The following is an 11,380-nucleotide window of genomic DNA, read 5'->3' as shown; positions in this document are numbered from 1 at the left end:
ATTTAAAGTGATGGGGCATCACTATGCAGAGATAATTTGTCTCACCTCTATTTATTCATCTAACAGAAGTGTGAAATGTGATGTGAGTTTCAGCCTGTGTTTCATAATTAGGCCCTAATGCGATCACACTGAGTTGTTATATATTTAGTGTCAGTTCATAAATGTATATGACACATAGTGAACCATTTTCAAAGATCAGACAGTGTTTTGACCACTTCAGTTTAAAGACTGATAACTTAATCCCAGACATTTACCAAGTTTGATAGTTTTTTAATATTTAGCATCTTCGGAGAAATGAACATACTGTCACCAACAGCAGCAGCTCTCAGCAGACTGAGACCTCCATGACATACATTAATGTCATCCCACAGAGTGTAAACTCACTGACCCCCCTCAGGCCTCCAGCTGTAACCAGATTATTTTGATGTACGCAGATGCCCTCTAGAGAGATTTTATAGCATTGCAGAAAAAGAAAACAAAAGAAGTGCTGGGTAATTGCATATTTACTATGATCATTGATAAATAAAACTAGATTAAAACAAAGAAATAAACGGTTTTATCAAAGTTGCTTAATACAGTTTCCCTTACATAAAATAAATACTTTAACACGTGGCATCTTCTATATACAGTAGATAACACATATACACACTTAAAACACCTGGGAGAAGGTGTAAAAATCTATGTGTATACATTTTTTCGAATAATCTTAAAATTGCACACTTCAAAGTCATTTTTTTACATTACTGATCCAGTGTCCAGCATGATACATTTAATTTGTCCACCCTTGTGCAGTATTTGAATGAACAGAATTGAATTTGAGCTGCCAAAAAAAGTTGTTTGGCTTCAGACTTGTCACTTCTAATAGGAAGTAAATAAATACATGTTTACACAGAAACTTCACATCTTTTTGAACCGTTGTTGTGAAGCCTAAACCTGCAATGACACTTCTCAGGATGAGGATCATGAACATTTTACAAGATTGTAATGATGTAACTCTGAAAACTATTTTTTAATAAATCAAATGTAGGAAAGCCATAAAGTTTTAAATATGATATCTTATTATCACCCATACACTGGGTGCTTTTGAGATTCTTTAATGATCTACATGCTCATGCTATGTGGTTAGTAGCAGGGGTGCACTGATCCCATATTAAGATCGGATATCGGTCCCAATATTGACAAAATAGCTGGATCGGAAAAATTAACAGATCCATGGGCTGATCCAGTTTTGTTCGTTTTTTTCCCCTCTGTTGCACGTGTGTCGCATGCTGGAAGAGTTGAGTGTACAAATAAACAAGAATTCAATACATTCCATCTATGTTATTTTGTCTTAGTTAGGAAAGTAATGTTTAGTTAGGAAAGTCTGGTGCCTTTAGTCTCTTCCACATGGTGGAAGGAAGGTATAAGGTGGAAGGTATACAGTGTATTATTAATTCAACAATGGTATCAGATCGGTATCAGGTATTGACAGATACACAAAGCCCAGGCATCGGTATCGGGACTGAAAAAGGTTGGATCGGTGCATCCCTAGTTAGTAGATTTCCAGTTTTTTCCTGGCATCCCTTTGTAGGCAAGTGTGTGTCTATGTCTAATGTTTGTTTATGCTTTTTAGATCCTAGATAGAAAGAAAATGAATATGTTCAGTTGCTGTCTTGATACAATCAGCTTTTATCAGGGGACCTTGGTTATAAATAACCAGCATATAACCACCATCTTCAACTGTCAGAAACTGTGTTAACGCTTGCAAAACTGAGGTAGCATCCCCTAACCCTCCATCTCCAGCCCCCCTGAGAGTCGTAACATGCACCCCCATAGGGGCACGCCGGGTTGCTGCCTCTATTTCAGGACTTGCTGAGACTGACAAAAAGTAAGCCTGCCATGGTCAGCAGCATCGCCACAGTCATCTCCAACATTTTCCCTTGCCTCCACTTGCGAAGATTCTCTTTCTTCTGCTCCTCCATGTGCTCCTTCCTGGCTCTCATTTCCCTCTCCCTCTGCAGCTGCTCCCCGTAGTGAGCCTGATAAAAGGCGTCAAAATCAAACATGGTCTTCCCGCTAGCTTGGGAGAAACGTCTGGCTCTGTATTGATGATGCTGTGGGGAGCCTGTGAATCTGCTCGTGGTCTCTTTGGAGGACGGTCTCCCTGCACTTTGAACGTCTGACCCACTCAGAATACCATGGTCGTACTTCCTCCTCAGGCTGATGTTGCCCAGCACTGCGTACGCCTCACTGATATCAGAGAAGCGCCGTGCGGCCTCCTTGTTGCCCTGGTTCTTGTCAGGGTGATGGATGAAGGACTGCTTGTAGTAGGCTGTCTTGACCTGGGACTGAGTGGCACTGGGGGACACTCTGAGGATGTCGTAATAGGACGTCCTGCTTCTGTACAGTGGAGGAGTATCTTCTGAGCTGCTGTCACTCCTCCAGCTGTAGCTTCTACTAGAGGCTTGCAGGGTATCAGGATGTAGTTTCAGACGCCACAGCTTCTCTGACCTCTGCTCTGCCAGAATGAAGATGACAGTGCAGAAAGCTCGCAGCTGATGGCGGGACCTGAAGGTGTCAGGATGGATGGAAACAGCTCCTCTAGTCCACCATGTCATTTTGCCAGGCAGCAGCTTCTCCTGGAGGAGAGGCTGCAGTCTTGCTGAGAGGTACAGGGCTGTTGTGTGAGCTTGCAGGCTTTCTCTGATAAAACGGGATGAATCCAGCTTCAAATATGTGGCACAACGCAAAGTCCCATTTTCCTGTTGACTCTCACTCGTTCTCACTCTGGAAAGTTTCTCTGATTTGCGTTGTGTTGCCCTTCTTTTTGACACTGGCTGAACTTCACGTTGATTATCCCGGCTTGATTTCTCTTTTAGCCGATTGTCACTGAAGGTGCAGTTACCCAGCAGAGATCCGGGACTTTCTCCGGTGCACACCAGTCGACGCTTGTTGTTTTTGAGAGCGGACAGCCGGTAAGCTCCGCTCCCCAGCCTCTGACCTACCTCTGCCATTTTACCGAGAAGAGAGCCGGCGAGCCAAGGGGGTAAGCTTCGCTTCAGAGCTCGAACCTCCTATAGCGCCATTTTGATGCTACAAAGCGATCACCCGACGTTAGCATTCCATTGACTGCCATTCATTTTGACGTCACTTTGACAGCGAATAACTTTACACCTGAAGCGTTTAAAGACTTTATTTGTCCATTGTTTATTTCTAAAGAAACACGACAATGTATAAAAGGCTCCATTACTTTGTACCTCACGTTATGGCTCCGTAGTAGACGTTTTTGTAAAAATAGGCTAACGATTGTGTCATAACCACGCGACTTACTGTCGCATAGTAGAGGAATTACCGTGTAGTACAGGAGAAGCTCGCAGGCAGTTTCGACTTACATTAGCTGTTTAAGTTTAATTACTAATGTTAACTAGCATTTTAGTTAGAAATAATTAGCCTGTGTCCATGTTCTCTCCTTACATATACCTACGCTCTCCGTCTCTGTAAGATTGGGAATGATTGAGATTTCTCTTGGCACAGCTACCAGCAGACTTACAACTTTCAGACAGGTTGCTCACGTCACATTTACGTCGTCTCTCTCAGTTGGAGGCTGCGCAGTAACGCTCAGCGCTCACCGGAAAAGTGCCTCTAATGGCCTTCACTGGTCTCCGTCCAGAGCAACGGGATCTGTTGGTCCATTCTTACTGTCTATGCGGCGAGCAGGCAGGAACAATGATGCAGCATCCGGCTACGTCACATAACGAGGTACCAATAACAGTCAATGTTTACAGGAAGTACTTATCATAACCGACCAATCATTTTGCAGAAAACGGGGAACCTCAAGAGTTGACTAACACGGTGTGGTATATAACAACCTTAGTAACCTTATGTAACAGGCATAGTTTTAACAGTCTATATATTTTGCAGTAAACAATAAATCGTTACAGTCATTTCCCAAAAAACTATATTTGGTGTACCCTTTACTTTTAAAACTGTGATATGTTTTTGAGAATTTGATTCAATTTCGAGTGTAATGAAGGTGTATTTAGTAATTATGGCCATGAAACTAAAGGACACCATTTTTTAAACACTCTAAACAGATGGCAGTAGCATATATATTGTGTAATATCCCCTGTTTGTATTATATTAGCTTTTTTTCAATATTATATATAATAATATAAATATATTATTAAATAATCTATATATTGTATTATACTATTATTATTATTATTATTATGTATATTTGATTTATTATTAATTTTATTTATTTAGTTTGCAGATAACAGATGTGTATTGTTATTTAAATTTGTATTGGTTGATAAAAAAAAATAAAGAATAAACTCTAAAAAGAGTTTATGTGAGGACGATATGTTTTCGCATTACAATAATACATGTTTTTAATTTATATTTTATTTAATATCTACCCAGTAGGTGGCGATATAAGCTTCTGTTTTAGCTGGGTTGCTTTTATTCGACGATGAAGTACTTACGTCGCTTGCAAGTGACGTCATTGCTCTTCACGTGTGGTGGGCCGTCGGCTATCGCAATGCTATTAGGTTGTTTATGAACTGATATTATAAAATAACCCTTCACCTTCAGATACCGGCACACAAACACAAGGACAACCAACCATGACCTCCAGCTGTCGGCGGCCGGAACACTCAGCTCCTCCAGATGTGGTCAGTGGCGCTGTGTATTCTAGTTTTTAGCTGCTAGGCTAACAGTAGTCCTAGCAGCTAAAAACACAAACTGGGCACAAACTGGGGGTAGTCAGCTGACAGACAATGTCGTGAACTGTTTAACTGTTTTATTGAAGTGGTATTTGTTATTGATGTGCTCTCATCCCCGCAGTTCTACAATGAAGCCGAGGCAAAGAAATACTCTCAAAAGTGAGTCTGGGTGTTACTTGTCAATAGCTTTCTGTCACTGTTTGTAGGGGAAATCTACCTTTTTACAATGCTGATTTTTACTGAGATATAGGACACTATTTTATTCACTACTGAAAGCGCACTCGCATGAAACTAATTTGAATCAAACATGCAATTAAAGCATGCAAAGTTAGTCAGTAAGTCACTAATTCAAATATATCACATAATCAACTCACTTTCCAACTTAAGGAGAGAATTGTCTGTGGTTGTAGTGCATACATTGATTTACACTTCAAATTCATTGGTATACCAATATTTAAAATTCTGCTTCAGGTTGGATTTTCCCTTTTTAAATTAAAAAAATAAATGAATCCCTGTCTGATTCTGCAGACTTGCTGTGGAGCGATAGTTGCTTCAGTTGTATGATTGGAAAAGCTACTAAATCCAACATCAAATCAGATGGCACTTTGCCACATTTAAAGGTTGAACTTGTTTCTTTCATAATGTTTTTCCGTTGCCAGAAGTCACATATAACAGTGTAACTTATATCTGTGTGTGTGTGTGTGTGTGTGTGTGTGTGTGTGTTTTGTTGCTTCACAGCTCTCGAATGATTGAGATCCAGACCCAGATGTCAGAGAGAGCTGTAGAGCTTTTAAACCTGCCAGAGGGACAACCATGCTTCCTGCTAGATGTGGGGTGAGGGAGTGACACTGACTGTCTTTGCATGCAGTATTACACTATTAACTTAAAATATAAACATAAACCCTAATTTTTGAGCAAGAAATTATACACTTTTTTTCTGTTGAGCTTAACATTAATAAGGTCACAGTTAGACTAGCCATTGTCTAAATAGGATGTACATTGTGTATTGTTACATCACTGAAGACATCAATCAAACTTTGACTTCTGCTGCACTTTGCTTCATTAGTAATCTATCTTCATCGTGATGATATGTACTTTAACATTCTGAATGTACTCTAATTTGTAGATGAAAAAAATCTATAGATGTTGTTTTTTCTATAGATGTTGTTTTTTCGCTTTGGTGTGTCGCCACACACTTATTGTGTTATATTTTATTATATTGTTATTTGTTTGTTCGAAATAAAAAAATAAATTTAAAGTACAGTGGTTTTGACATATTGGTGAAGCACTGCAGCAACATTACAGACACATGGACTTTTAGATGGTGTCAATGAAATAGTTGTATTGGAAGTGTTGAAAGTACTGTAATAGTCTTGTAGTGTTTGAGTTTCACCTCATCTGAATGTTAGCCTGGTCCTACCAGACTCTTGTACATTTCATTTGTACAGAGAGTCTGGCCTCTCTCCATTGACCAGTGTTAACTTCCTTGAAGGTGGGTACTCTGTTGAAGTTTAAAACTATTGGATCTGCCCAGAGCCACTCTGGATCTGCCATAACCTATCGCTAACTTTTGGTCGTGATGTCGGCTTAGCATCGCTAGCGTTCGCCTTAGCCAACTCCTTCACCACTAATGGAGCGAGCTGGAAAATCAAACTTTTCCTGAACCCCGTGGGGGAGGAGGGCCACAACATCATGGCCACCAACAAAACTCAGCAACGAATGGCTTTGCTCGCATCTTTCTCCGACGCCATTACGGAACTCAAACTAGCACACAACCTCAACGTCATCGTTCTCAGTCACTCCCTCTGTTCGCTGATTGGACCGGTAAAGATTGGCCGGAGAAAACCCGCGAATATACCGCAAACCCAGACAACGTACTGAAGGCGAATGAAAATTGAGCGGAAGTACGTAGGAGGGCGGAGCCAGGCTATCTGAATGTCACCAGTGTGGCACATAAGACTCTTTTTATTTTTTTTATTTAAAAGAACCCATTGTAAGATCTGGAACAATACAGTAATCTTGTGTGTTTGTGATGTGAAGGACTCGAGTAACTGTCTGTCCTCTGTCTCTCAGGTGCGGCTCTGGTCTCAGTGGAGACTTCCTGTCAGAGGAGGGACACTACTGGGTTGGAGTTGACATCAGCACCGCAATGCTGGGTTAGTTTGTCACTGTTACATTTAAACAAGAAGCAAGAGGTGGATGATGTACCAGTATCTTATCGATATTGTGATATTATACTTTTAAATCAGACAAATTTATAGTTTCTTACAAGAATAAAATTCCATTAACTTAACTAACTTTAAGAACACACAGTGAGGTACAGACCAGTGTCCGCTTCAATGCAAGTCCATCAAACTTAGAAGACGTTGCACAACTTTCTTAACTAAACATTTTTGACTTTCCTGCCTTCAGCCGAGCTATATTTGTTTTGTTTGTTCATATTTATATACAGTCTTATATAAGTCAAGTATCAGAGGTTTCTGTCTTATCCCTCTGGATGACATTTTAACTTTTGCACAAAATAATGATATGATTTCTTATGTATTTTTTAGGTTTGTTTTATTTGTTTATTTATGCATTTACTTTAAAAGGAGGCTGTGGATACATTTCTGAAACATTGATCAAATCCCGTCTTGCCTGTGACAGATGTTGCACTGGACAGAGAAGTAGAGGGAGACCTTTTAGTGGGGGACATGGGCCAGGGGATGCCTTTCCGACCCGGCACCTTCGATGGCTGCATCAGGTGAAGAACAGAGCATGCTTATGTTACAAGAAAAAGCAAGGTTTTTGAATTTGATTTTGAATAATTTCTAACTCAGTTTTTCATGTACCTTTCGCGTTATGCCCTGTCAGTATTTCTGCTCTGCAGTGGCTCTGTAATGCCGACAAGAGGACACATAGTCCTCCTAAGAGACTCTACACCTTCTTTAGTACTCTCTACTCTTCTCTGGTAAGGTTTTATCACTCTTGTTTGTCTTTCCAAACATCCAGATAGATACCATATTTTATGATGAAGACCTTTGCTAGCTATCTTTGCTCTTTGTCTTTTAGTCAAGAGGTGCACGTGCAGTTTTCCAGCTTTATCCAGAGAACTCAGAACAGGTGAAATAACGTGCATGGTGGGTGTAAAATCTGATGTTTTCTGCCGATTCCTTTATTTACCTTCAGTCTTCTTCTTTCCCCCTCCATAGCTTGAGCTGATTACGACGCAGGCCATGAGGGCAGGCTTCGGTGGAGGCATGGTGGTAGATTACCCCAACAGCAGCAAGGCTAAAAAGTCAGTACCTATCAGAAGCTGGGCTTTTATTTTGACATGGTCAGCTGCAGCCTTCTGCAATTGATTCCTTCTTAATGGCCTGTGAAATAAGCAACAGTGTACTTGCAACACAAGGCTAATTAGAACAGACCCGAGTGTTTGTCACATTAGGCCTCGTAATGAATTATAACTTGGTCGGCCTGATTTACACTTTGTTTCCAGGTTCTTCCTGTGTCTGTTTGCTGGAGTAACAGGAGCCCTTCCCAAAGTAAGAAACAAAGGAGTTGGTGGATATTGGGGAAGTTTGTGTTTCATTTTAGCTACAATATTGATCTCTTTTTCTTCTTTTCAGGGATTGGGAACAGAAACGTCAGACAGAGCTGTTTCAAACCAGGTCCAGTATTCAGGACAGAGGTAAAGATATTCACTGCAGGCAGACACTGGAATTATGATAGTTTGATGAAACCATTTACATGGTTGGGGGTAGCAGAGTTAGTTTTAGTCACCAGAGTTTATCTGGATTTATTTGTTTGTTTGGTCTGTTTTATTCAGAAAGATGCAATGTGATGAGATGCAGCCTGAGGCCATCTGAGCGCCAATTGTTACAATATTTAGTTCTTAATGTGCTTACTGCTGACAATTTGCATGTGGCATTTTGTAGATACCTCAAACGTATTCACGGATTTTAACACGCATACATTTTAGTTAGTTGTTTGAAAATAGTTTTTTTTAGTTAGTTGTTTGAGTGCTTCTTTTGTAATGCCTAACATTTGCTGGTCTGAGCTTTGCTGCTTTTCTTTATCTTCTTTGATAGTATACTGAATATTATTTGGGTTTTGGACTGTTAGCTGGACAACGCAAGTAATTTAAATATTGGCCTCTGGGAAATTGTGATCACCATTTTCACTATTTGGTTTTTACATTTTATGGTCAGAATGAGTAATCAAGGAAATTGGGAGTTGTAGCCCTTCTTCACTCTGACTAGGACAATCCCTAGTTTCTTTATTGATTTACAAACAGGTCTTGGCCTCGATAAGTGCAGGTTCAGTCATACTTGCTTTGATGAAGCCAGAAGACCGAGAGGAATCTCAAAAGGGTCGTTGTCCTGCCTGACTAAAAATTCTGTCGGGCAGCTTTTCCTCCCTTATACACAAAGATGTTGGAGTTGCTCCTCCTGGTTACACAAAGAGACTGCATGTGTGAGTGAAATATTTAGCATCAGAGGCGAGGAGCTCTTGGGTGGTTTGTCACAAAGAACAAGGTGCATTTTAAATAAGCTTATCAGCCACACTATTTCTTTGTGAAGATGCCGGTTCAAAAACATGAAGGGGAAATCGGCGAAGAAGGGGCGAGATTGGATCTTTGAGAAGAAGGAGAGGAGGAGAAGGCAGGGACGGTATGTACAGTGTTTTAAACTCTTTCAGGACAAACTATTGGATTTTTTTTTGTTTAATCTTGTGCTGAAATATTCATGCTCTAAATAATGTAATATACTTAAGTTTAGCTTCAACTGAATCACCTCTTGATGAGCTGTATTCTGTAACACTTGCTGACGCCTCCTCTCTCTCTGCTGTGTGTTTGTTGGCCTGCAGGGAGGTTCGAGCCGACACAAAATACACTGGACGTCAGAGAAGACCTAATTTCTAACTGACTCATGCAGCTGAGCCTTCATTAGCTCTTGTCTCTACCACCCCACACACATTTACCCCCCGAATTGCAGAGTGTTTGGACTTCCAACTCTTAAATTCAAGTGGATGAGATGCAAGAGTAAAAAGCTATAATGGCCAATCATTTTTACTTTTGGTTGAGTGTTTGTTTCTGACAAATGGTAGTAATATTGCACTCTTCCTGTTCATGTTGGCTGGAAGATACAAAGTACACATGGACAGACATTTGTACTTTTCATAAATAAATGATACATGCAGATGTATACGTTATCCCCGTTCATTCAAGGTTAAAGAAACGGGAGTCCTAAGTGGAAAATGTAACTAAATGAACTTTTAAAATGGAATAAAATGACAAATTGCAGCTGCAACTATCACAAATTTTGTTATTTCATTTTATGTAGACTGTTATTATCCGTAGAATAGTACATAAAAGACCTGTGTAATCTAATAAAGACATGTCAACTGTTGATAATGTAATCAAAATGGCTCTTAAGTAAGAAAACAACACACTAAATTAATTGATCAAATTTAAAATCCCACATGGACATATGCAGGCATCGTAAAAAAAAAACTAAAGGAACTTATTTATATTTTATTATGAAGCTGTACAAGCAAATATATGACATTTCTATGTATTTCTGTGTATTGTATAAATATTAATTTCGAGATCTTTTGCTGCTTCCATTTCAGTGTGCATCATGTGTAGCCGACAGAGGTCGCTGTGCGCTTTGGCACATTGGCAGCCACCTGGGCGTTATCTCTGAACCTGCTCAATCGATAATCAAATCCAACCCAGTGTCGCTCCTCAGCCACACACTCTGAGGGGCTCTCTTCTTGTCAGTCTAGCCTTCAGTATGTCAGACTGACTTTAACGGAACAAACGGAAACTTAGAGAGAAGGGCCATATAAAAAGAGTCAATTAGTGCGAATTGAAGAGGAAGTTGAAGGTGTGTAATGGGTTAACGGCGGAAGGCCTCGCCTCACCTTTTACTGCGCGTCACCCGGCTCCGTAAAGTGGTCCCACCATCCAAACCAAAGGGGGAAAATCACCGCCTCTCGCCTCCGCCAGACGCGCACCCTCGCCTCGGTCGGTCTCACGTCATCCTGTCGGTCTCCGCCCCGCCGCTCCATCACCACACACAGCCAGAAGACATCGGGAACTGGAGGAAGACGAGTAATTTACTGGAGCCATGAAGGACCGAATGCAAGAACTTAAACATGTAAGTTACTGATTGATTCTTTTAAACTGTCATCATTCACCTGTTCTGTGAATAGATGCATTTTAGCCTTTATAAAAGCGTCTTCAGACAGCACAGATCCACAGAGCGGGGTTCGCTGATTGAGCAACAGTTGTGACTCTCGGGGGTCTGATGGAGGCTGAAATGTGGTTTATCACAAGCAACAGGCGCATAGTGTTCCCAATAGCCTACTGTGCGGGTAAAGAAGCTGATATGAAGTCGTTTTCTCCTTATTCTCCAAACGAAAAATCACTTTGAGCCTGCCTGCTTAGCTATTTGTTTAAGCATATAGCCAGGGCTATTGCATCTCTGGGACTCAAGAGGGTGCTTACTTTGTATTTAATGGTATTTAAACTCCATAGGTTCAATAACGTAACATGCCATTTTCAATTTGAGCGTGTGTGTGTGTGTGTGTGTGTGTGTGTGTGTGTGTGTGTGTGTGTGTGAGCGAGCGCTTGCGAGATCGATATGGCCAACTATGGGTGTGTGATTTGAAATGGGAAATTGGTCCCAGCT

The 11,380-nt window shown here is 40.7% G+C and overlaps 2 protein-coding genes across 2 annotated transcripts; one reads left to right on the top strand and one right to left on the bottom strand.

The window, feature by feature from the left end:
- Positions 1-533: 533 nt before the first annotated feature.
- Positions 534-3,152, bottom strand: dnajc30b (DnaJ (Hsp40) homolog, subfamily C, member 30b). Its single transcript, XM_078246068.1, has one exon. The coding sequence runs from the start codon at positions 2,991-2,993 to the stop codon at positions 1,842-1,844; it is 1,152 nt and encodes a 383-aa protein (XP_078102194.1). The 5' UTR covers positions 2,994-3,152; the 3' UTR covers positions 534-1,841.
- A 1,309-nt stretch (positions 3,153-4,461) lies between these two features.
- Positions 4,462-10,004, top strand: bud23 (BUD23 rRNA methyltransferase and ribosome maturation factor). Its single transcript, XM_078246065.1, has 12 exons — positions 4,462-4,652; positions 4,825-4,862; positions 5,442-5,537; positions 6,777-6,859; positions 7,350-7,446; positions 7,557-7,653; positions 7,755-7,805; positions 7,895-7,980; positions 8,182-8,227; positions 8,312-8,373; positions 9,266-9,355; positions 9,552-10,004. The coding sequence occupies exons 1-12, from the start codon at positions 4,605-4,607 to the stop codon at positions 9,604-9,606; spliced, it is 849 nt and encodes a 282-aa protein (XP_078102191.1). The 5' UTR covers positions 4,462-4,604; the 3' UTR covers positions 9,607-10,004.
- The last annotated feature ends 1,376 nt before the right edge of the window (positions 10,005-11,380 follow it).

This window comes from Sander vitreus, chromosome 3 (genome assembly GCF_031162955.1).
Source record: "Sander vitreus isolate 19-12246 chromosome 3, sanVit1, whole genome shotgun sequence".
In the NCBI taxonomy this organism is placed as follows: Eukaryota; Metazoa; Chordata; class Actinopteri; order Perciformes; family Percidae; genus Sander; species Sander vitreus.
The sequence above is the reverse complement of the archived record's forward strand: the minus strand, read 5'-3'. Positions and strand labels throughout refer to the sequence as shown.